Here is a 25,613-nt window from a genome sequence, read left to right as displayed (position 1 = left end):
TACAGAAAGATTAATCACAACTAAACTCAGTTGCCACAAGTTTGAAACAAAATCAATAAGTATGATTAAATGGCAATTTGTAAAACAACTTGTGGCATATCACAGCAAGCATTTATAAAAATAATCATTTGTCTTCCTTGAAAAATATTATTTTAAACAACATGGACGTCGGGAAATAAAAAATATAACAGAAAACTAAATTAATTTAAAAGCAATTGTAAAAAAACAACACTAGAAGGACTTGTTTTTGTTGACATGTAAATTTTTTGGATATATTATTTTTAGATTTACACATAATGAGATAAACAACCCATAGACTTCTTGTTTCTTAATCAATTATTTGAGATAAAGGTTAGATTGAAAACACCTCTGTGTACAGTGTGTAAGATATATACAATAAATAAGATGCCAATGCAAGAATTGTACATTTTGTTGGTAGGAATGATACCAGTTATAGCAGTTACATTATAATAACACAGTTGTAATCTGATCTAGTATTGTCTTTCTGAGTGTTGTGATGATAAAATCAGCATGACTTAATCGCAAAAGTCTTTTCTACAAGTAGTTTTCCATGCCAAGTTGCACATAAAATAATGTCTATAATACTGAACTTTTTAATGGTGGGTAAAAAGCTGCCATCAAATGAATCATTACAAATATCCGATGCAATAATGACAATTTGAAGATTTATAGTTAAAAATGGAAAATAAGATGCAAGTTATTGTTCATAACCAGAACTTCAATGAATCACTGAAGTGACACTTGTATTTTCCTGTTCATCCCTTTCAACAAAAGAGAGGATAAAAGATGTACTATTACAAGTGTTAATGCTCTAGATATGATGTGTAAATAATGCCCTCAACTGGTTAAAAGTCCAAGTCACATAGTTCATTGTGCTGCGGCTCAACAACTAAAGTGGCTGCTCACAGTTCATTGTGATGTACTTACTATGTGAGCCAAGAAGCTGCTTCGTGACTCACAGTTTGCAGCTCGAAATGCAAACGACAACTCTACAGGTAAAATTGTTGAACTGTGAACCGGCTCACTAATCTGCTTCATACATAGGATCTGTAGGTTATCAAGAGTTACCCATGACTACAATGCACTCTTAAGAAACTGGACTTGCAAAGAGGGTTTTCCAATTTACACAAATATTTTCTTAGCCTGTAAATGGCGCTATTAACTTTATTACAAATGCGATATCCTTGTATTATAAAATATAAACATATACAATTTTATTGGTTCTGGACTGAAATCATAAGTTAACTTCTAAAATAATTCGTAAGGTTTGCTTTTTATGGCCATGTTGTCTGAGTATTTAATAATTAACAAAGGGAATTATTTGTTTGTTTAAATTGTGAAATCAATGGCAATGGCAAAATAAAACTAATGTTTTTCTTCCACATGCAAGTTTTTGTGTAAAGTACATTTAACAAAAATGGATTCTCACATATTAGGAAAGTCAATACCAATTGATTTGCTCAAATCCAAGATGACCACATCCTATTCAAAAATTATTGCAAATAATTTGCATTTTAAAGCATTCTTATTCTCAGATTATAGATATTTTAAAACTAGTATTTTTTGTTGAATTTACAAAATATGCATAATATCAACGGCAGGATTATCAATACACGATTATAATTACTAATGAGATAATTGAGTTTTTAGGGCATCATGCATTTATATAAAATTTACATTAATTAAAACGATAGTAAAACTAAACCTTTAGTTTTTTGGCGGGTCTGAGGGCATATGCGAGAGTGACCTGGCGCTTGCTGGCGGCGCGCCGCGGTTGCCGGCGCCCGTTCCACTCCGCCTCCATCTTTTGCGCCAGTTCAAAGTCGGTCTTTTCTTGTTCGATCAGCTTCTCGATCCTCAACTGTTCCCGCAGTATATTTTTAACATCACAATTCTCCAATGGACTAGACAAGTTCTTTACAGCTAAATTTATTTTGTTATTATTAATAGTTTCATTAACTAGAGGTGGGCTATCAATCTCACTTTTTGTATTTGGTTTTTTTGCATAACTTCGCAAATAAACTTTTCTATCGGAAGACACCTTCCTATCTTTAAGCTTTTTCTTCGGTGTAACTTCGTTTTCGTCTTTTGATATACTTCCCATGGACCGGGTGCGTCGTAAAGATTTTTCGGCGTTCAATTTTCTTATACCATCGACTTTTACTGCTTGCTGTTTCCGATTTGGAACATTTCTTTTAATAGTATTCAATTCTTCCGGAGTGACACTAGGACTTACTATATTTTTTTTGTTTCGTGACCTTGATACTCCTTTCTTAGGCGTTTCCTACGAAGAAAAAGAAAATTAACAAAAAAAATATATGTGACAATTATAAAATAACTTAAGCTTATACATACCTTCTTTACTCTTAAAATGCTAAGTGCAATAACAAATGCAGAAGGTAGTTTCTGCTCTAAGGATATATTTCTGAGGCGGCATAAGCCTTCTAAATATTGGTCTCGGCTTGGAGGACCTCCCAGTTCTAGTGGAGTATTTTCTTGTTCGGCTCGCATACTTGGCACGCGCAACGGAAAACTTTTATTAGGGCTGAAACTAATAGAAAAGACCTGGTAAAACAGTCTCTTTTTTTAAATAAGCAAACTACCAATATTTTGACCTAAAATTTTATAATAATATAAGATGTTTAGCTAATCTGAACTTTGGAAGTGTGAAAATGGTTGCATTATACAAAATCTTACTTACCTGGTGGGTGTTGATCCATCAATAGGTTTGAAATAACATAATTCTTGTTGCATTGAGTCAACACTGCCCGTTTCTAAATGTCTATTTTCTACATTATTTTTATGTTGTAATATTCCAGTATATGGCAGTGGTAGTGATACTAATAATGATTGTATCATACTTTTAGATTTTGAGGCATTTTTATCTTGCGGTGGGTCAGATTCTTTGTTACTACTAGAACTTTCAATAGGTTGTGTTGTCTGAAATATAACATGAGTATTAAAAAAAATAAATAGAAACTACACATACAATACAATTTCATTAACAAGATTATGGTACCTTTGTGGCATTTTCACCATTCTCCTTATTCCAAACACCAACACCATTTTTCATTTTTCTTTCCAAAAAACTTTTCAAGAGCTTTCCATAGTTGGGAAGCATTTCCGGTGAAGGCCTATTGTTGGATTTATGAGCAGACTTTCTCTGTGAAGTTCCATCATTGCTTTGATTGTCATCAGCTGATAATGGACTCCTGTAAAATTTTTATATCTATAAATGTTAATTATCTCCCATTTAAAATATCCTACCTAAACCAAAATGTCCAGTGTTAAAAGGTAGTGTTTTTGTTCACCATTATTTATTATGTGTACAGTGACTTACAAGAAAAGAAGTAAATTTAACTTTTTATTTCTGCTTATTATAATATGATAGTTAACAAAGGACTCTGCATAATTGAAGCACACTGAGCCATCTGTGAATCAGTTATATTTGGAAATATTTAAAACTTTATTACTATAAAAATGAACATACTCCTTTACAGGTGCTTGTATTTTTGATAAATAGGTATCTATCTTTCTAGCCTTAAGTCTTGGTTTTGTAGGAACATCTTTAGAGCAATCTTTCTTATTAATCTCAAGAACTGTAGCTTCAGCAGTATCTTGCATTTGTTTTGCTAACATCTCATCTTGTTTTATCCTCTCCATATATTTTTGTTCAGCTTCAAGCTCTTCAGCTTGTAGTTTTCTGTAATAGATAGTAATTATAGCAATCAGAATGTATAAATTCCTGATTTTTTTCTCTTAGTAATATACTCTATAAAGTGCACTAACATTTGTAAAACTAGTTTACAAACGTTAGTAAGTGGACATATTAGTTAAAGTTTAGAACATGTGTATAGTCATTAGATATATTGAACAATTTTACATTCATAAACATCAAAAACCCACTTAATGAGAAGTTCTGTTTCTGCCAAGTGTTTCTGTTCAAGTCTAAGACGTTCAGACCTCAATCTCTTCAATTCTGCTTCATATTCTAGTCTAATTTCTCCCGGTGCACTCAATCGTGGTATTGGTATTTCTGGAATTGATATAAAGACTGTTAGTATTCATTCGTCCTACAACTCTAAAATCATACTAGCAAATCGTTTTAATTACGCGATTTTCGGCTTGTACATTAAAATAAATAATACAGCTTTAGTATTTTTATCTACAGAGCAACTTACCTTCGGGTATATTAATGTCATCCCCATTTATTTTTTTGTCTACTTCACGTGAAAATTTATTTTTGATGTATTCCCAAAGTTCTAAATTAACTAAATTCTTTTGTTTTGTTGCTGATCTTAGCCAAGAGCCAATGCGTAAACGACATAGAGGACAACACAAAGAATTATTTTCTATGCTACCATTAAAACAACTTTGACAAAAATCATGATAACATGGTAACGTAACAGGTTCTACAAGTATGGAGTGACAAATTGAACAAACAACATCATTAATTTCTAATTTTTCCAATTTTAGTAATTTATTTTCAATTTTAGACAGCCGCTTCTTTGACTTGGCCGCCATTTTTGACATTGTTTTCCATTTTGTCTTTGATTTTGTCCCTATTACCAAAGAGCAATCAATCAAAACCCATAGATATGCGGATCAAAGAGTAAAGGGGGCAAGGTATTAAAAGACTTCTCTAAAAAACCACAAAAAACCTTAAATTCAGTCGCCTATGGTTATTTCCTTATGTAAATGCAAAGCAAACTTTTTAATTTGTTTAAATTATTTGTGACTGTTTGAATAGGAAAGGCACCTAGAGTTTTCACACATTTCAAATAGAACAATTTGCTTTATTTTAAGGTATCACAAAGCTGCTAATGAAACATGAATAAAACGATAATGTTACTTAAAATCTAGTTTAGTTTGATTTTAAACCCTATACATCTACTTGAACAATCTACATTAAAAACTGCACAATGAACGTTCTTTTTCAAGAATTTAGAAGCGATTTTTATAGTTCTTATATTGGCTATGTCGGTAAAAACTTCACATTTCAAGATAGCCAACATTACAGACGTAGAAGCCATGTTGATATTTTCTTTCTTTTTTCGTCATGTACCGACTCACATGTATTTGAGAACGAAAAACGATTACTAGTGGAATCAAGAATCACAAGAAATAAAATATGGTGGTTGTTGGAAGTTTTTAGATGGTGGTGTTCTTTTGTTCTAAAAACTTTAGTGGTGGATTCTAATGTTGAAGTGCACATTGTTCAATTACTAAAAACATAAGACAAAACGTCTTACGGAAATGTCTTCTATGCATTTTGTGGTTCATCCTTTGCCTGGGACAGAGGATCAATTGATAGACAGGTACGCCTATTATTTCTAATTTTTGTCAAACTCCATTACATATAATAATCCGACAATTTCTATGCTTGGTGATAAGTAACAAAAAGATAGATCGATGGTTAACAACAATACCTTTCTTAACTTTATGAAAGGAATTATCGTTTCTTTAGGCTTCTAGAAATATTCCGATATGTTTTTTCGCTTAATGTCCAATACAATTTTCAAAATTCTATTGAAACCATTAGATTTTTAAGATCCCTAATGGCGTAATCTGAATCGTCTTGACACGATGCCATGATCAATTTGCGAACCCCAGGTATCCTAGAAAAATATATAAAACATTTTTATTAAAAATCATTAAATACTTGTTACATGTTGCGTTATAGACTATTATTTCTTAATACACCTACAAAGTCCTTACTATTTACGCTTGTTCGGCTATTTTCGATTTTTTTGTTTATGTAATATCTTTAATCACAATAATTATATGTTTTCTTATTATGTACTTGTTCTTTATTTAGAAGTCGACAGTCGGATAAATAGCAATAATATGATAACTAATGACGTCGTAAAGGAAAATATATCCTACATCATTATTTAAAAAATACCTACCTTTATTTTATTGATTAAAACATAAGTAATCTAGAATACATAAAATGCTTTCCTACATTTTACACTGCCTAGAAAGATTTGAAAAAACTTATGTTTATTACATTTAATGTGTCATTTTTTTAAAACATCAATTACCTTCATCATATGAATGTTATTCTTGTACATTTCTATTACAATAGAAATACCAGATTTTTACTTTTAACCTATTTAATACTCTTTTTAGTATTAATACTCTTGTAACTAAAAATCATCATTGATGACATTCTCTCATTTTCGACGATTAAACAAATGTTATTAATAAACAATTTTAAACTTTACTGGTGACAAACAGATTAAATCACAGTATATAAAACAAATGGCCACTTATCCAAACTACTGTGCTTGTGTGCCTACTGGCATCTGATTCAAAAATAAGCAATGATTACTGCCTTAGTATGTGCTAATGTACTTAACTTTTGCCAAATGCCCATGCTTGTATAATTGTCTAAATAGTAAAGGCAAAAAAACCACATTGTTGCAAACATGTATATTTATGGTTCATACTCTAATATGGAGCGCCTATTATTTACCCTTCACAAAAGAGTTCTTAGATGTATATTACAATATTTAATAGTTTAGTAGGGCTTAATAGGGTTTGTCCTTAAAAGTTTGGGTACTAGCCTTTTAGTTTTCATTCACTTGTATGTAAATATTTAGGTATAACAGAGTCAATACGGATCGATTATCCAAAAAAAAAAATGGTTTTCCTAATACCCATGCCCCCATTGGCTTGTACAATCCACCATGTATTGTTTTTATTTTCAATCAATATGATTAACTTCATTACCAACTTTCTAATTGGTTTTGAAAAAAACATCTTGATTGGGCATTTTATACATCATCTAAATGTTCAAATTTTTACTTTTTTTATATCATAATATGGCAAATGAGCAAGCGGCAATCTTAATTCACAGGAATAGCAAAGCATATCCTTCATATAGACACCTGCAATTGCAGATGTGTTGTTTACCTTTAATTGATAGAGAAGGGAATGCATAGAGAGATATTTCCTCTTCCTATACTTCCCTCCTCCCCCTACTTCTCAAAATGTTTTTGCAATCGAAATAAATGTTAATCTGAGGGTGAGACAGTGTAAATAACATGAACATCTGGAATGTTTGTCTTGTATAGGTTGGTCTTGCTTTTTTGTGTTGCAGCATAACACTTTTTCTCGACAATGGCCAGTTTCATTTGATTTAAAGATTGGTTCACTTGATCTAATTCACAATTGTTAAAATAAAAAGGGCTACACTTACATATTCTTTATATGCGACGGCACCAACTAGTTTCGAGCCCTTTGCAGGGTCATCTTCAGGATGAATGAAACTGTCTCACCAGTGACAGATAGCAATTGAAATTGAAAAAAAAAAATATTTAGATTTTGAAAAAAAAAAAATTTCAAAACCCACTAGCACTGTAACTAGTAATCAAAGATCTTCTCCATTAATAGTTAGGTCTGACCTTACCCATTAAATGTCACTAAATCTTTTTTTTACGTCATGAAAGACAGTGTTAGTGAATGTGTTGTTGACACTGTCAATGTTTTGTTTTAGATTAAAAGAGGTTTCTGAGCGCTGGAACCGATATGGGACAGGGGCTGGATCGTCAGCGCTCAGCACACTGCGTGGTGTGCGAGCCGTGACCGCCGGCCCCGCCCACATCGCTTGCCTACTTGACGACGGCACGATATGCCGCGCCGCATTCTCCATCATCCCCGACAGGCTTGACTTGAGCAAAGCGGACGCCAGTAAGAACGGTGGGAATGGAGGAGGGGGAAGTGGAGGCGGTGGGACTAGTGGGGGGAAACAAGGCGGCAGCAGTGGCGGCTGCGGCTCTAGACAACAGCCGCGAACTAGGGCTCGCATCATGAGGAACTCAATTCGTGCTGCACCCAGTTCACAAGGTATAACTTGAGTGATGAGTGATCTTAGCTAGATTGCGATTCAGTTAATGTAAACACTCTGTAAACTTGCATATTTTTTAAATTGACGTTTTAGGATCTACGAGCCGTGCTACTGGTGTAATTATAGGCGCATCTAGCTCCGGACGGGTCGTGTCTGTTCCGGCGCCATTTGTGCCTGAAGATTTGGTAACGCAGGCTCAAGTTGTACTTCAAGGCAAAAGTCGAAGTCTCATTATACGAGAATTACAGGTGAAGCTTTCAACGTATTTTTTTTAATATACTGTTATGCTCCTATTTTGTTCATAGTGTTACTGCTTAACGTTCGCATTGGAAATTAAGAGAAATAAATGTTAAACAGCGTACAAACCTGGACGTGAACCTGGCCGTGAACAACTTGCTGTCCCGCGATGATGAGGAGGGCGAGGAGCCAGAGGGCGGCGAGGGTGGCGACGGCTACGTGCCGGAGGATCTCATCTCGCTGCTCGACAGTGGCTTCCATGCCACGCAGCAGGACCACTCCGTCATCATCGACGCCGATGCGATGTTCTCCGAGGACATCTTCGGGTACGCGACTATCAGAAGGTATACCTGTCGTGCTACGCTCCTTGCCTCTTCTCCACCACCCTTAGCGAACATAGAACTCAAGCCCCTATCTAGCACGCTGACAAGCTTATGCAGTTTCTGTTTTGTGTTGTTTTGTAATTGGGTGTTGTTTTTTTGTAGTTGTATGTATGTTGTAGTTTATATGTCCAGATTCTAAAAAGCCTCAAGAACAGTTCAAAGTCAGCGACATAATATACAAAGAGCCATTTATCATGTAAAATATAGTAGGTTAAAATCTATCTGGACATATAAATAGAAAGAATATTAAATGTACTAGTTTTAATGTAAACAAAATGGCAGTCGTAACGGCGGTGGCGGCAGCGGCAGTGGTGGGCGCGCCGGTGCCAGCCGCGAGGGCAGTAGCTCCACGCAGGAGCGCCCTTCAGAGTTTAGCAGGTGGCGCGATCGCCAGTACTTCGGCCCCAGGAGGTGGCTCGAATCCGCTCTAAGAGATACATCGTGGGATAAAGATGGAGGTATTTGTCAAAATGTGAAAAAAATCATATAATCATTTGCAACCATATTAACAAAATAATTATTTTTTATATTTCAGAGTCTACTAGAAATATAATTTGTTAAAATGTTCAATTTTTTTTACCCATGCTTAGATGAGAATCCTTCACAATATTCATACATTTAACTACTGTTTGTTGATTGATTGAATGTTTGAAGTTGACAACAAGAAAAAAGATTCTGCAATGAGCGCGTCGCCGCTGTGGGTGTCCGAGGAGTTGGAGTATTGGGATAGCAACATCCGCTTCACGCACATCGCGGCCACCTACAGTGAGCTCATCGCTATCTCCAGCCTGGGCCAGCTGCACCAGTGGCGCTGGGCTGACGCGCATCCCTACCAGCGCAATGACGTATGTACATCACCTTTCAATTAAATACGTTGCACCACCAACTTAGGTTATCCTCCAGGCACCTCACTGGGGAAGTATAGTGAGTAGATGACCGACAAATTAATACCGTACATGGCATTACCCTATTTAATTTTTACCATTATTTTGTAAAAAAAATTATGGTTATCGGATTTGGAGTGGAACAAAATCGTTTTGTTGCAGTGCTCGAGTTCTAACAGTCTGTACCACCCGCGCGGCAACTGGCTCGGCATGACGTCGGGCGAGCGCGTCGTCAACATCAGCGCCGCCGGCATTCGAGTCTCCGTGCTTACTGACACTGGCAGGATTGCTACCTTCCTCGATGAGTCTATTGGTACTAAAATTATAAATCAATAACCAGCAAAATTGATCAGTATAATTTAAATCAAGTATGATTAAAATATTTAAACATGCTTTCTGTTTTTGTTTACAATATACTTGTTATGTTAAGCGCATGCACCGGGCGCTGCGCGCCTGGAGCATCCCCTGCAGACGTTCACGGAGTTTGGCAGCGACAAGGCCGTGTCCCTGCACGCCTGCTCACTCTATACTGTGGCCAAACTGGACTCAGGAGCTCTCTATTGGTGGTATGTTTTTGTGGCGAATTATGTAACATATTGTCTTGATATATGTCCCGTATTTGGTCAGATTATTACGCATATCGAATTTTAATTTTAGACTATTTTTAGAATATTTTCAAAGCTGTGAAATCAATTTTAACTAACTAAAGTGCGTCGTAGTTTTGAATCGTGAAATAATTTTATCCATAAGTACATTGACGTTGTAAAGAAAGACGATATAAAAGGGAGAAGGGTTACGGGATTAGGCCAAAGGAAATTAGTAATATTTGTCTCCACTCTGGGTTTTAGTGGCGTGATTGCATATTTATTTTGTTCGTAGGGGCGTACTGCCTCTAGGCCAGCGCGCCCGACTGTGGGAGAAGCATCGCGCTCGCTCCCGCAAACAGCAGCGCGGCCACTCGTCCACGACCCCGCAAGACCTGCAGGCGGGCCAGAACGTCACCATGAAGAACGCGCCCATGTACCAGCCCGGCGCTATTGGTTTGTACTCTCTCTCTCTCTCTCTCTCTCTGCCTAGCTTGCATCCCACATGGTGGTGGGGTCAGCTTTCCCAATCCGTCTCTTACACTTCGCTCTGTCCATTACATCTTCTTCTGAAACTTGGCACTCACTCATGTCTTTTAATACTACATCTTTCCATCTCTTTTTGGGTCTGCCTCTGGATCTATGATTAGGGAAACTTGTAGTGCTAAATTACCGACGTAGTTTGGCGGCTTTCTCCTTATATGACCATACCATCACAGCCTACTTCCTGCATCTTGTCGGCGATGTCGCGCACACCGAGGCTGCAGATGTTGCAGTATATGTATATATATGCTGATGTTAATCAATATGTTAAAAATTAACAATTACATTTCATTACTACCATCATACTGTAGTATTGTATAGTGTATGTATTTTCAGAAAAAGTACTCCAGATTGCACACATTTTCGTCCGATTAGACGTCTTAAGACTCTGAAATTAGTCATTGTGTGTATTATGTTATGGTAACTGTTTTTTTTTTCATGTAGGTTTCAACATGTCATCGGGAGTGCCGAAAGTGGGCGTGTTGCAAAACGCAGCCTGGAACCTGTCGGACATGTGCCGCTTCAAGTTGCTGCCACCGCCTCAACTTGACCGCTCCATTTCAGATAAAGACAAGAGAGATATCCAGGTTAGTATTTTACTAATTGGCTTTGTAACTACCCCTTTTTGTCAATATGAGTTTGACGTAACATTCAATATTTTTGTAGAATCAATCTCCGCTGACTGTGTCCTCCGTGAAAGCCTCATCTTCCGGCGGAAGCGGCAAGGATAGTGGCAAGGACAGCAACAAGGATATGGCAGACCGGCTGGATATGCCACCGCCGCCCAGCCCCGCCTCTTCTACTTGCAGTGACACCAGCACTTCACATAGTAAGTTCGTTACTGATTATATCTATATATCTTGATTTTGCTATATAATTTTATGATATAACTTTTAAAGCACATAGGTTCTCAATAAATCGGTTGGTAAATTCTCTACCATTGATAGATTCGACGGTTGCAGGAGCACTACATAAAATAAATATGTATATGTGTAGCTACTTTCTCAGGTCGTTTTGATGATTGAGTACTTACATTTCCGTTAGTATATATACATATTCCTAACTTTATTCATTTTTGCCACATCACATCCATTTTAAAATATGCATCTCCGCCTCATGCAATCTTCTTTCATTCGAATCTTTGGTGGCAAATTCAGGCGACTTGTAATTTGAAAAATATATTAAAACCATATGATTATTTTAGAACGTGCTAAACGTGTGACCGTTCGTGGCGAGGAAGGTTCTTCCAACGATGGCTCCAAACGTGACGAGGAAGAGTGGCCATTGAAGGAAGTAGTCTTTCTCGAGGATGTGAAGAGCGTGCCGTTGGGCCGCGTGCTCAAGGTAGACGGAGCTTACGCGGCGGTGCGGTTCCCGACTTTGGGCAAGGATGGCAAGGAGGTGCTGCCTTCCGCCACCGATGACTGGACGACTGTGCTCCAAGACTGCCGGCTCGTACGTAAAGATGATTTGGTAGCGGTGAAGTGGGGTGCCGGGAGTGGATCCGGCTCCCGCGGACCGGACTGCCTTCAGCGTTCGCCTAGGAAGGTCGCCTTGCCGCCAGAGTTACAAGTTATTACCATCGCAGTAAGTAATCTGTTTGTCATTATGTACCACATTTTTTTAAATATGTATTTAAAATTATATATAAAAGTATTTATTGGTTTTCAAATGATAAATAAACAATGTGTAACAGGTTGACAGTCGCGGGGTGCATGCCGTTGTACGAAGACCGGGCGGCGCGCTAGCTTATGCTGTGTATGCTGTGGGCGCGACGCGTGCGCTTACTGACAGCGTATTTCCCACTGACCACGAGGCATTGCTCGGCCACACCAACGGAGCGGGTATCCAGCTCGCCACTGCCGCAGAGGTAAGTTGTCAGCGAAACTGTAAACTGAAAAATTGGTATATTTTTGGGTGTAAACAATTGTATTTTTCATGACCAAATAACAAGTTAATATACTAACGTCATTTGGACAAAAAAGGTCTCGGAATCGGAACTTACCTTCGCTCGAAATATTAACCAGGCATATTGTTTAATTTTGTGTGCTTAAATTTAAAAGTTGTGGTCTTTCAGTAGCAATTGCAGGTAAGCAATTGAATTTAATGATTACGATACTTAGCATGATGTTGTGTGTACAGGGTAGCGAAGCTGTGGTGGTAATGGCGGACGGCAACGGCGCCCTGTACCCCATCGCACGTGACTGCGTGGGTATGGTGCGTGAGCCGCCGCCACTCAACTTGCCGCCTGCGCGCGCACTCGCCGCGCACGCGCTGCCGCTGCAGCCGCATGGCGCCGCGCACTCGCACCACGCCGCGCTCAAGTCACAGGTATGCACTTCCCCTCCCTCTCTTGACATATTGCACAATAAATATAAATGTAATGTTACATGATGTTTTCTTTGAAAAATAATCTATTCTCATTTATTCGGTAGGTGGCGCTTATAATAATAGTGCCGGAGCCACAGCTGATGATGCCGCGCGTACTGCGCTGCGATTTGGAAGGCGTGCGCCAACTGCTGCATCTACTCGAAGCGGACAACAACAGTCAGTATATACCAACATACTCTGCTATGCAAAATCGTATAAAACAAGAAATACATACATAGTCTTCTAAGTTATAGTATGTAATATATATTATATTTCTTGCAGAACAACAAATACTTTCCATCCTTCAAGAACGGTGCGATGGAAACCGGAATATACTGCATGCTTGTGTGCACATGTGCGCACCTACATCGAACAAAGAACCTGATATAGGTAAGTCTATCTGCGCCGCACTCTTTTAGTGTTATGTAATTATACATTTAATATTCCAAGATGTTATAACAGGCCAATCAATTCTCCCGACCGAGTTGAATTTTATTTTTGTAAAATACTTTTGATTTAAGTCTGTTTACATGTCAAAACAAAATTTAGTAAAGAGTCCGGTAACATTATTCTGAGGATACTTAGCATTGTTGTTAGTTTTGAACTAATCTTGCATTTGAAATAGTAGAAAATTCTTCGATGCCGAACGTAGCGAGCGGTACTAGTGGCAGTGGAAACAATACCGATGAGGCTGTGCCAGCTATTTCTTGGCCCCCAGAAACATTCGAGGCATCCGGCGATGAAGACAGTTTAATGGGACTCACTAATAACAGGTAAGTAATCTAAATTGACTTAAGTACATAAAAAAGGTCTTGATAGACAGACGGACAACAAAGTGATCCTATAAGAGTTCAGTTTTTTTTCTTTTGAGGTACGGATCCCTAAAAAAGAAAAGAAATTGTATAAATTTTCATTCTTAGTGTTAAATTTACTATTAGTAGTACTTGTATGGTTAATCAACAATTTTTGAGAAAGATTCAAAAAAAATACTTATATTTCTTTGTTATGCAGTAAAATATCGAATGGCGGGGCGAACGGCGGCGGTGCGGTGAGCGCGGACCCGGCGGAGCGTCGCGGCAATGCGCTGTCCGCCCTGCGCGCGCTTTGCGAGAGTCCAGTGCTCCAGCCCTACCTCATGCAGCTGCTCCTAGCCAAGTAAACAATCAGTTATACTCACCTAATTTTCCTGTTTGTTAAAAATTAAATTATTTGCCCAACCTATTGTTACCTGTATTCCCTTATATTTGTTTTATTTTATACAGTTCGTTATATCGTTATCAATGAGGTTGGAGTTAAAATAATAAATATTTTTATGTTACTATTTTAACAGGGACGGAATGGGCCAAACTCCATTGATGGCTGCGGTGGCGGAACGTGCGTACCGCGCGGCGCTCGTGTTGCTTGACGCGATCCGGTCGTGTCCCGAAGCGGATGAGGCTCAGCGCTCCGACGCCATCTTCCCGCCAAACGCGCACCCCGACCACTCGCCGCTCCTCGTGCTCTGTTGCAACGACACTTGCAGCTTTACCTGGACAGGACAGGAACATATTAATCAGGTACAATTGCTCTTAACATGCTATAGTAAAAAAAGGCAATTTCTAAATCCACTTTGGTAGCTAAGGTCAAAATGGTCTAAAAATTGTACGTGTTATATTTGGTTTAAGGTATTGTTTAGGTACACTCTTCTGAAAACTTATGTATGAAAAAACTACATTAAACGTGATGATTAATTTTGATTTTTCAGGATATATTTGAATGCAAGACCTGCGGTCTTACTGGTTCACTTTGCTGCTGCACTGAATGCGCAAAGGTAAGTCATTTTTAATCTTCCTTTAGTGATTGGTCACAAATGTGGTTGTTTTAAAAATATAAAAATAATTTTACCACCACTCTGGTGTTTAGGTTTGCCACAAAGGGCATGACTGCAAGTTGAAGCGCACGTCGCCAACCGCGTACTGTGACTGTTGGGAGAAGTGCCGATGCAAGGCGCTAGTGGGAGGCAACTGGGCCGCGCGCTGCGACCTCCTCGCCAGGCTCGCTAGAGACACACAGCTCGCCACGCATTTCAACTCCAGGTATGTGTGCTTACTTGTGGATCTAATTACAGATTAAAATCAGTCTAAGACCCGTGGAATAATGTGATGTTTCCCTAGGGGCGAGTCGATCCTGCTGTTCCTGGTGCAGACTGTGGGGCGGCAGGCGGTGGAGCAGCGTCAGTTCCGCGCTGGTGGTGGGCGGGGGCGTGCGCCGCGCAAGCAGCCTGGCTCGGACGCTGAGGTCGACACACCCGACCACGACCTAGAGCCGCCGCGGTTCGCAAGGCGCGCTCTTCTGCACCTACTCGGTAATTGAAGATAAATTAATGAAAATCGTTTATTGATAGTAAAAGCCTTAAGGTTATTTTTTGTTGTTAAGAGACTAATGCTAATTATATATAATAGGTGATTGGGCTGCTGTGGAAGCGGCTGTTATGTGTGGCGCCTCTGCCTCGGAGCCTGAAGGCCGACCCGGTAGCCCGTCACTTAACCAGTCCGGCACCACGTTACTCGACAAGTTCACACACGCACTCATCGTTAAGTGCACCAATGAAGTAAGTAACCACAGTCTACCAATATTGATTTGATTAATACTCAATTTTATTATTGTAATTTTTATGAAGCGGTGTCCCATGAATGGTGTTTAATTTGCTTGTGTGTTAGATGCTGGACACGCTGCTGCACACGCTTATGCGCGAACAGCAGAACGAGGCGGTGCCGGGGCGGCCGGAGCGCGCGCGCGAAGTGGCGCGCCGCTTCGTGCGTTCAGTTGCCAGGATCTTCGTCATATTCAGTGTCGAGATGGCACCAGGCGCAGCCAAGAAGAGAGGGTAAGCTTATCCTAGTTCCAGATAGCATGAACTACTACTTACTCCGACCATTTTATTTCATAAGTTTATGTATTTAATTTTAATATATTCTGAACATTTTCTGTTGTATGCTCATGGAAAGGTAAGTGTATTAAATTTGGACAAACAATTTAAGAAAGGTATCCAATGCTTAACTTTTTTCTCAGGCCACTTTCGATTACATCCTCATTGGTCCGGTGCCGACGTGTATTCGCTGCGCTAGTAGCACTCGCTGTGGAAGAGCTGGTGGAGGCAGCCGACGCCCTGCTCGCGCCGGTTCGGCTCGGCGTGGTGCGCCCCACTGCCCCCTTCCCCCTTGCCACAACCTACGTTGATCTTGTTAATGGAAGTGAGGATTTGTTTGGAGTCGAGCCCCTGTCTACGGGTCACACTCGGCTCGGTCACAGTCGCAGGTATGTACAGATAAATATATATTAAACGATTGAGTCTTAAAAGTGATTTTTTTGCATTTATGTTCTTATTTTTATGCAAACCGAGTTCAATTACAGGTAATATATTGTAATCAAAATTGAAATATATATTTATGTAATGTGGACAATGCACAACAGTAGATTAAGAAATGCTTTGATTATACATATATTTTGATTTATGTTCTTGAACACACAAAATATTTTAAATAACAGGGAATCAAACACCGGTGGAGGACGCGGGGCAGCCGCAGGTGGGGCTTCAATGGGCGGGTCAGCGTTGGCTCCAGACAGAGCCTCCACCCCTGTCGCAACTGAATACGCGGATGATGTCGCCGAAGCGCCCTCCCTAGGAGGCGATGACGATGCCTCGGAGACCGATGAGCCTGCCATGGCGGCCGCCGACCCAACTCCGGACGCACAACACGATGATGCAATGGGTGAAAGGTATTATGACATTTTAATAATTATTTTTTATTTGCTTTTCCATATCCTACGAACTTCGAAAGTCGACATAACTTTTTTGTAGCCCTAACTAATAACAAATGTTATATTAAAGAGGGCAAGAACAACATGTAGTCGTTGAAAATGGCACGGAGCGCGCGGAGGGTGGCGAGAGCGAAAGTGAGCTGGACCTACTCGCCGAGGTGGAGACCGAGAGTGACTCCGATGACCAGGACAATGCCGAGTCCGCGCAGCGCAGCGTGCAAACGCGCGCCACGCAGGGTTCTGATGCCGGTATGTTGGTTAAAGGCAAAAAGTGTAATTTCTAATTTAGATAACATTTTTTTGATCTTATGCTTTTAGTTCTCAATTTGCAATTTTTTTTAGTTCTTTAAATTCTTCCTTCATGTTTTTTTTTCGCCCTTCAATTTCTGTTAATATTTGGCAACGGAAAAATGAACGGGAAAAGCCAAATGAGTTTAAAGAAGACGGCATTAAAATAAATATAAGCGCGTGGGAGGCTATAAAGGATGCAACGCAGATGTATCTTGAAGCGAAAGGTGTCCACACGGACGCAGCCTTAGAAGTGTTAAACTAAGTGGACCACGCAGCAGGTATAGCATCGCTGCTAATGTATCCAGAGGACGAGAGCGGGGACTCGACGCAGCCGGAGGACGAGGACTCTGAGGCGGGCGAGACCGACGAGCAGGACGGAGAGGCCGAGCCGCCGCTGCACGACGGCGAGCCGCTCGAGCGCCGCGCTGCGCCGCCTGCGCGCCCCAACCTCGCGCCACACTCCATGCAGTGGGCTATACGGTGAGCTACAACTACATAACGCGGTGTTGCTTAAAAACAACACAAATTACCTTGACCAACTTCCACTACAACAGTATCTGCATACAGTGTAACAAACACTGAGACATTTTCTCTCAAGCAATGCTACGTATGAGCAGTTCTTGTTAATATTGAACACTGTTTAGATCGCGCGAGCCAACACGCGGCACGACAAGCAGTGCGGGTGGAGTGCGGCTGACGGGCAGCTCCTCCCTGGTGTTCATCGACCCCGCCTCGCTGCGCCGCTCTGCCGCTGCGGCCGCTGCCGGCGCGCACGACCCACACTCCACATCTACCACAGCTTCCTTCTTGGCACGAGCGTTCGGTAAGTTTGTCGAAATCGAAATACTTGGAGTTTTGGATCTACAGTTTAAGTAATCCCGCTCTTCTAATTCCTTTCGTTTCTTATTACTAAAAACAAATTCGTTTCAAGGTATTGTCATTCGTCAAATCGCGGATCTACTGTGGGAGTATGAACGTATAACTCTGCCGTTGCCGCGCCTTGTGCCGCTGGCGTACCGCGAGGCGCTGCGCTTGCAGTGCTACCTCGAACGACAACTCAAGCCTACTTGGGACTGGCTCGTTACCGTTATGGATGCTACAGAAGCGCAATTGAGGTAAATACGCAGCGGTAATTTAAATACCATAACTTTAAAATAACGCAAGTACATATTAGTAGTTAGAAGTTGCAATTGAGTCTTTGCGACGTATTACAAAGGTAATGTGTTAAATGACCAGATTCGGCGCTTCACTGACTTCGAACAACGCGGGGTCGGCCGCGGCAGAGCACAGCCGCACCAACGCCACTACCACTCGGCGCACCACCTCTTTCACATCGCCCGCCACACGCATCATCGGCTTCTCGGAGGGACCGCGCGGTCGGGATAGAGACCAAGGTTTACTTTGCAACTATTATCTTATTACTGTTTTACAATAGTTTTATGAGTTTAAAACAAAAATTCAATTGATTTTTGACAAATGAGTACACTAATTACGTATGAAAGTAGTTGTGTATTTTGTTCTTTTCAGGTTTGGAGCTTTTCGGACTTATTAAAATGTTTTAGTCTTACTAAAAACTAGCTGTTTTCTATAAAAATATAAATTATCTTTACAAATAGTGAAATGTGCCTATGTGTGTAGGTGTGGAGGCGGGCAGCGCGAGGCGCGAGTTCTTGGCATACTGCCTGTCGCTGCTGCGCGCGCACAGCGCCGAGCACGCGGAGCAGCTGCCTGTGCTGGACGTGGCCGCACTCAAGCACGTCGCGTACGTGCTCGACGCACTCATATACTACATGCGCGCCGCACAGCCGCAGCCACACCATCATCCCCACCTATGGACAGCCGTAAGTCTACACTAATACCTACCATAACTTAAGTTGACTTTCAATGGAAACGGTTAATATTTGTATTATTTAAATTTGATGAAAATCTCGATATAGGATGAGAATGAAAACGAGGAAGGCGACGAAGAGATGGTAGTGGGTGGTGGCGGCACCAACGAATCTGACGGCGAGGGCGAGAACGCGCGCGGCCGCACCCACGCCTTTTTCCAGCGTTCTGACTCCACGCTCTGTCTAGGATGTCCCCCACCAGATCCTTTCAATAGTAAGTTTATGAAAATTCAAGACATAAAACATCATTTTACATTTATATTATAATTTAATTAAACTGTGTAACTATCATTTTTATATTTCGAATGAATTCAGTACTTCCTATATGTGTATTCACTATACTTGTCTAGTGCAGTTGTAATGCGAAATCTTTGAAATTGTACTGCTGCCGATGTCAAACATTTTCATTTTGTACATTTCACAAGCACATATGGGCGTAAGTCGGTTTCCTGCAGTCGAATGTAACAAAAGGGCAATTAAATGTATTAACAAACAGTGACAATGCAAGATGCACTGCCGCTGGCCGACCAGCCGCAGCTGCTGCAGCCGAACGCGCGCCGCGAGGACCTGTTTGGCATGCCGCGCCAGCCCGTCACCCTGCCGCCCGCCGACGACGCCCACACCGGCGCTGCAAATCCACTAGAAGGTATAAATACTAAAAAATACATAGCCACATTTTGTAATACACTTGAGTATAGATGTAATCAGATTAACCGGGAGTAGATGTGACATATGATAAAAGCTTAAAGTGGTGTGCCTGTTGAAAGTGGTTCCTCGTCGTCTGGGCCTATCGTCGCGCGGGGTCGAGCGCGGCTGGTCACCGCCCGCACGACCCGCCTCCGCGCCGCCAGCGCACTCTCACACCATGGCGCGCGACGAGCCGCAGGTGTGTACCTAACTCAATATTATTATTGATTTGTACCTTCAAACACCCTTTTTAAATTATACTTAGAATGTGTTTCTTCAATAGAAATGTTTATCGTTAAAGTGATGGTCGATATGGAAGATGATTTACAAACACTATGACAAACCATCAACTTTTTGTTATATTAGTATTTGTAGTAGTTTATTCATTTCTTATTTAATTTTAGGACCTATCCTGTGCTAAAGATACTGTAACAAAGATGGACACCGGAAGTGACGGTGAATATCCATCGGATTCCGATTCCGACGAAGCGAGACAAATCCAAAGGAAGAAACATCACAGGTATGTTTAACAATTTATTTTTAAATAATGTTTTGTGATCGATAGTAATGTATCGAGTACTTCTTTCTCCTACATTAAAGTTAAATGATTCATTAAGCTGAGAAATTTCAAATATTGTTAGGCATCCACACGCGTCGACGTCTGGCAGCAGCTCGCGGCAGGAGGTGGCGCCGCCCTCGGAGTTCCACACGCTGGTGGACACCGCCTGCTCTATTATAGACGCGCCAAACCAGCAGAATATCGCGATGCCTAAACCTGGTACATTACTTTTTTACCAATAATAACTATAACTAAGCGAAGTGATGTCTTTCTTACTTATACGAGAAATTGTTGTGAAATCCAAAATATTTTCGGTTAAATACTGTATCTCGGATAACTAGGTAAAATTAACTAAACTTATTTAACAATATCACTTCACTTTATCTTACAATTGAACGTAAAAGGAATGGCTGTCCTGTAAGGAATTCGATGTTCTTCTGTTTCCTGAATATAGGTGTTGGACTATAATGAAATATACTTTTGTGAGCAGGACCGAGCGGTTCATCGCACGAGCCGCGCCCCTCCACTTCACGCAGCCCCGGCAAGACTGTTATTGTACGTGCTGTAAGTCACTCCACTTATTTGGGGGACTTTTTCTTTATCAAAATTATACCCAAAATTCTTCAATTGGACAATTCCTTAAACTTACCTAATCTACTAAGTACTTTATCAATATAGAATAATTTTAAATTTTCATTCAATAACTGAAATCGGTATCAATGTTTACTTAAAACACCTGTTTTGCTCTTTAATTTTTCCTTTTACAAATATATGGTTTAGACATTAAAAGTTTTGGAAAAATTGGCATAATTTTACAAAAATATGTTTGAGGCTTGACTAATTCAAAGCAATGCTTTTTTCAGGGCGAATTATTAAGTGTTGCCGATCCATTGGAGTCGCAGGAGATATCTGCTCACGTGACCGTAGAGACGACCGGCCTCACAACGGCTCCCTTGTTACCTACACAAGTACTTAATGCACCTGCTCAAGCGTATGTACAATATTTATATACATTATTTCTTGACTTATAGCCTGACTTGGTTTTTTTCTTGTTGAATTTAATCTAAATGTTATTTTTTTATATTATCAGTTTAACGTCATTATCAGACCTATAGTTATATGGAATCAATGATGTTTGATTATTTTAGTCGCACATGTCCGTCGCTGGGCGCAACCGTGTCGCACGATTTGTTGCTGGGACGGTGGCGGCTGTCGCTGGACCTGTTCGGGCGCGTGTTTACCGAGGACGTGGGCTTGGAGCCAGGATCCGTGGTTGCCGAGCTCGGCGGCTTCCCAGTCAAAGAGGTCAAGTTCAGGCGCGACATGGAGAAGTTGCGCAACTCACAGCAAAAAGATTTGACTCTGCATAAGGTAACATAAGGATCAAAATCACTCGGGAGACACCTACAAATTTTATGTATAAAAAATCGGAAATCTTCTAAATTAATTCATCTCCACTGATTACTTCTAGTAGATATTTCTATTAACTCACTTGGGTATCGTTTTCATTAAAGGATCTAAAAATTTTGTCTTATATTTGGTGTTTCCTTGCTAAAGATGGAGCGCGACCGTGCGAAGCTGCTACAGCAGACGTTCGCGGAGTTGAATAGCGCGTTTGCGGGGCAGAACCGTCGCGCGCACAGCGCACAGCCGCCACTCGCCGTCAACCGTGTCAAGGTGACGTTCCGTGACGAGCCCGGGGAGGGCAGCGGTGTTGCCAGGTCCTTCTACACCAGCGTCGCTGAGGTAACACATCCGTTCACACACAGACATGCATACATGCTTGTTATAAATGTTTTCAGATATCTTGGCCGCTCTAAACTTTACTCGAGGCGTGTGCAGAACACATTATTAAGTGTAGCGAGATGCGGAGTGAGCCTATGACCTAGGGCGGCCAAAGATATTTGAAAAGAGTTATATCTTGCTTGAGTGATATTGATCAAACAAATGTATTTTGTAACAGGCGCTACTAGCAAACGAGAAACTGCCCCCGCTGGAGTCGACATCGGGCAGTGGTATTAACAGCAACGCGTCTAACGGCACTTCAGGCTCCAGCGGCACAAATGCAGGCGCCAGCGCTAACACTGGAACACGGTAAATTTTTATTTTTCACATCGCAAAATATAAGTAATAATTCGAAAAGTTTTGAAGACAATTCATATTGTGTGTCAAAATATTTTGAATAATTTTTATTTGGCATGTACTGTTGAATAGAAGTAGCGGTGCGGGCAGGGCGCGCGCTAAGGACACTGCGCGGCGGGTGCCGGGCAGAGCGGCGCCACGGCCTCCCATTGCGCGCGAGCCGCGTCGCGTGCTCAGTGTCGACGCGAGGCCGTACTCGCCACAGGTACAACATCTACATTACTCTGTATTTTATTTATTAGCTAACTTACACAGTGCAGTACAGTACTTCTATAATATTTTGTAATGTTTCAGGCTGCACCGGGGACTGAGGGCGCGGGGTACAGTGGTGACCGACCCGGCGGACACAACGAACATCTCACCCTCCATCAGGCACAGCTCGGCGAAAGATTATATCCGAGAGTGAGTAAAATATACATTACTAATCATATCTCAGAACTGTTACATGTGTAATAATGTATGTATTTTTTATTTTATATATTTTTATCTCAGGTACATTCTCTCCATCCGACATTTGCGGGTAAAATCACTGGGATGCTGTTAGAATTGACACCTGCCCAGCTTTTAGTCCTACTTGCCAGTGAAGACGCACTGAGACAAAAAGTGCGAGAGGCCATGGACCTTATAGTCATGAATCCTTCTGAAGCGATACTAGGTAATCACAAAGCTATTGTCACACTTGTCCACGCCTAGGAAGTCGTAAACATATGATTTCAGTTCCGATTTTAACACAAGCACCTCTGATATACAAGTCAAGTCTGTTTTCTATCGGTTTTGTTTTATAAATTACTTAATAGTGGTATATGTGTATGAGTAATGTGATTGTGGTGTTTAGACTTGGACGTGTTCTCGCTGTCGGAGCGCGGCGGCGGTGGCGGTGGCGGCGGGGGCGCTGCTCTGGGCGCGGGCTCATCTGCGGCAGCGGCAGACGACGCGGCGCCACTGTTCTACTCGCCCGGCAAGCGAGGCTACTACTCTCCACGACAGGGACGTGCTACCTCGGAGCGCATCAACGCATTTAGGAATGTTGGCAGGTACGATTAAACAATATGCACACAAATAGATTCGTATAGTTTAATATTCTCATTCTAGGCAATGTTATGCATCTACTATTGATAAGATGCATGCAACGATTGTGATATTTTATAATGTGTATATAAAGATCCTTTGATATTTTACAATATACACTGTAACATCATAAAGCGTGTATATTTTTACATCATACATACTTTTTTTATTAAAAATTAAAATCTCTTACCATAAAACTTTCTTTTTACTGTTTCATTGTCTTTCACGTGTGCATTCTAACAATTTTGATACAATAACATATTACTTTACAGAATCATTGGGCTGTGTCTGCTACAAAACGAACTGTGTCCAATGTTCCTTAATCGGCACGTGCTGAAATACATACTGGCCCGACCGATTCGTTTCCACGATCTCGCGTTCTTCGACCCCGTTGTCTACGAGAGCTTGCGCCAACTTGTCGCTGACGCAGAGAATGGAGATTCTCATTCCTTATTTGCAGCTCTCGATCTCAACTTTAGGTAATATTTTTATTCATAATTAGTAAAAATAATTGCTGGGACAACTATTTTCTCATCAAGTGTAATTTATAAGATTTTAAAACTTTGATCTGTTGTTTTAGTTTGGAAATGTGTGAAGAAGAAGGCGGTGGTTGTGTAGAGCTGGTACCCGGTGGCCGAGAAATCGAAGTAACAGCTCTCAATGTATACGATTACGTGCGCAAGTACGCGCAACATCGTATGCTGCACTCGCAGGAAAAAGCACTCGAGGTACATTACGAATAATATTTTTATTGCTTGCCTATTTGCAATTTCTTTTGAATAATTTGCTAAAAATATTTTTGATTATTTTTACTCTCAGTCGATACGTGTGGGAGTACTGGACGTGTTACCCGAGTCCTCCCTAGAGGGCTTAACCGCTGAGGACCTGCGGCTCTTGCTGAACGGTGTTGGCGACATCAACGTTGCCGCGCTGGTCTCCTATACAAGCTTTAACGACGAGAGCGGCGAGCCCCCCGAGCGGCTTGTGCGGTTTAAGCGCTGGCTTTGGGCCATCGTTGACAAAATGACTCATCTTGAACGACAGGATCTGGTAAGTACTTGTAAATTTTAAAGATGAGCTTTGTGAGCAATTGTAAGTTGCGAGTTTATCATCATCACTATCAAATTAAAAGAGTATAAAATTGTTATATGAAATGGTGTGTATTTAAAACAAAATGCATTTGTTTTGCATCAGGTGTACTTCTGGACGGGCTCGCCCGCCCTGCCGGCGTCGGAGGAGGGCTTCCAGCCAATGCCGTCTGTGACGATCAGGCCGGCTGACGACGCGCACCTGCCCACCGCCAACACGTGCATCTCGCGGCTCTACATCCCGCTCTACTCATCGCGACACGTGCTCAAGCACAAGCTACTGCTCGCTATAAAAACTAAAAATTTCGGCTTCGTGTAGACGCTATTTAGCCACCGATTCTATGTACCTCTAGCTATAAGCCCAGTCATATAAGACTGCCGTTGTATCTCCTCGTCGGGTGGACGGATCTATGATGTCTTGTATTTATATAATGCCATAAATATAGCTATTATGTCATATATATTTATAAAAAGCCTACATTATTGTATGTCTCGTATTCTCTTTATGATCTTGGACTAAATTTAAACATTAGGTATTATGGACTGACATCACACAATCTAAAGCTACTATTCAAAGATTGACATAAACAATGCAAGCGGTCCGGTGTGCACAAGTTAACAGTAATTTATAGTCACATTTGAGGTAAAGTTCTACTTTACATACATTTAATTCGAGTCTTATTATAGTAATAGCTTATATACATACATCTAATGATGCATATGTATGTGTGTATTTGAGTAGCAAACAATATATGTTATTTAAAATCGTAAGTTTAATCTTACAGTATAAAGTTATTGTATGATCAAAGATATGGACTTCCTTTTATTCTGATTTGCGGAACGAGTTATAATCCAAATGAAAATGGGAATTGGCTTGTAGTAAAACACCTTCATACTTTTATTCTTTGTCTAATATAAGTTGTTTCGTTTGACAAGTAACAGTAGAGTACTGTATAATAATAGGCTACTAACTTTTTAAATTATTATAGACTTTGAAATCTATAGGTTCATAGTTTATTGACTATAATATAAAAAAACTACTTTGTACTTCTTTTCATTAGAAAATGAAACATAGAATAATTAAAAACAAAAATCAATGTTTTTGGCAATTGATAAAAATTAAACAATAAACTTAAGGAATGTGTTTTTAGTTAATTTTTGCTTTAAAGTTTAGTTTTTATGGGTTTTTACTTAATTGCTTCATAGACAAATAC

At 40.4% G+C, this 25,613-nt stretch overlaps 2 protein-coding genes across 5 annotated transcripts; one reads left to right on the top strand and one right to left on the bottom strand.

Moving 5' to 3' along the window:
- Positions 1-66: 66 nt before the first annotated feature.
- On the bottom strand, positions 67-4,545 carry LOC106117255 (E3 ubiquitin-protein ligase RNF168). The gene is made up of 7 exons (XM_013311467.1): positions 4,203-4,545; positions 3,928-4,057; positions 3,512-3,724; positions 3,041-3,233; positions 2,723-2,961; positions 2,377-2,572; positions 67-2,305 (listed from the first exon to the last, which is right to left on the bottom strand). The coding sequence occupies exons 1-7, from the start codon at positions 4,543-4,545 to the stop codon at positions 1,721-1,723; spliced, it is 1,899 nt and encodes a 632-aa protein (XP_013166921.1). The 3' UTR covers positions 67-1,720.
- Positions 4,546-5,047: 502 nt separating this feature from the next.
- On the top strand, positions 5,048-25,463 carry hyd (E3 ubiquitin-protein ligase hyd). 4 transcript variants are annotated; one of them, XM_013311313.1, is made up of 50 exons: positions 5,048-5,339; positions 7,523-7,872; positions 7,967-8,121; positions 8,231-8,454; positions 8,776-8,951; positions 9,148-9,338; positions 9,540-9,690; positions 9,808-9,943; positions 10,257-10,417; positions 10,949-11,091; positions 11,171-11,333; positions 11,709-12,091; positions 12,201-12,374; positions 12,647-12,835; positions 12,940-13,051; positions 13,157-13,264; positions 13,593-13,647; positions 13,886-14,029; positions 14,205-14,430; positions 14,619-14,684; positions 14,777-14,949; positions 15,028-15,218; positions 15,316-15,464; positions 15,574-15,740; positions 15,926-16,171; positions 16,403-16,633; positions 16,746-16,924; positions 17,242-17,446; positions 17,611-17,789; positions 17,898-18,081; positions 18,203-18,360; positions 18,605-18,807; positions 18,904-19,069; positions 19,352-19,501; positions 19,605-19,741; positions 19,947-20,062; positions 20,184-20,320; positions 20,592-20,665; positions 20,965-21,092; positions 21,250-21,472; positions 21,659-21,847; positions 22,065-22,195; positions 22,316-22,448; positions 22,538-22,645; positions 22,736-22,898; positions 23,079-23,277; positions 23,584-23,790; positions 23,892-24,039; positions 24,131-24,361; positions 24,506-25,463. In XM_013311313.1, the coding sequence occupies exons 1-50, from the start codon at positions 5,278-5,280 to the stop codon at positions 24,716-24,718; spliced, it is 8,487 nt and encodes a 2,828-aa protein (XP_013166767.1). In that variant the 5' UTR covers positions 5,048-5,277; the 3' UTR covers positions 24,719-25,463. The 4 variants fall into 4 exon arrangements, with proteins under 4 accessions (XP_013166767.1, XP_013166764.1, XP_013166766.1 ...); XM_013311310.1 differs by having other exon boundaries at positions 13,503-13,647; XM_013311312.1 differs by having other exon boundaries at positions 13,500-13,647; positions 17,272-17,446.
- The last annotated feature ends 150 nt before the right edge of the window (positions 25,464-25,613 follow it).

This window comes from Papilio xuthus, unplaced genomic scaffold, assembly GCF_000836235.2.
Source record: "Papilio xuthus unplaced genomic scaffold, Pxut_1.1 DF827680.1, whole genome shotgun sequence".
Lineage (NCBI taxonomy): Eukaryota > Metazoa > Arthropoda > Insecta > Lepidoptera > Papilionidae > Papilio > Papilio xuthus.
Note: the sequence above shows the minus strand (reverse complement) of the source record. Positions and strands in the feature narration are given on the sequence as shown.

What these genes read in the sequence shown, in the direction of transcription:
- hyd (XM_013311310.1), top strand. Translation starts at nt 5,278, where the DNA reads ATGTCTTCTATGCATTTTGTGGTTCATCCTTTGCCTGGGACAGAGGAT. An exon ending in GAGGATCAATTGATAGACAG is followed by an intron (nt 5,340 to 7,522) that starts GTACGCCTATTA and finishes GTTTTGTTTTAG; the next exon opens with ATTAAAAGAGGTTTCTGAGC. An exon ending in ATCTTGAACGACAGGATCTG is followed by an intron (nt 24,362 to 24,505) that starts GTAAGTACTTGT and finishes GTTTTGCATCAG; the next exon opens with GTGTACTTCTGGACGGGCTC.
- LOC106117255 (XM_013311467.1), bottom strand. Translation starts at nt 4,545, where the DNA reads ATGGCGGCCAAGTCAAAGAAGCGGCTGTCTAAAATTGAAAATAAATTA. An exon ending in TGACATTAATATACCCGAAG is followed by an intron (nt 4,058 to 4,202) that starts GTAAGTTGCTCT and finishes TATCAATTCCAG; the next exon opens with AAATACCAATACCACGATTG. An exon ending in GCATTTTAAGAGTAAAGAAG is followed by an intron (nt 2,306 to 2,376) that starts GTATGTATAAGC and finishes TTTTCTTCGTAG; the next exon opens with GAAACGCCTAAGAAAGGAGT.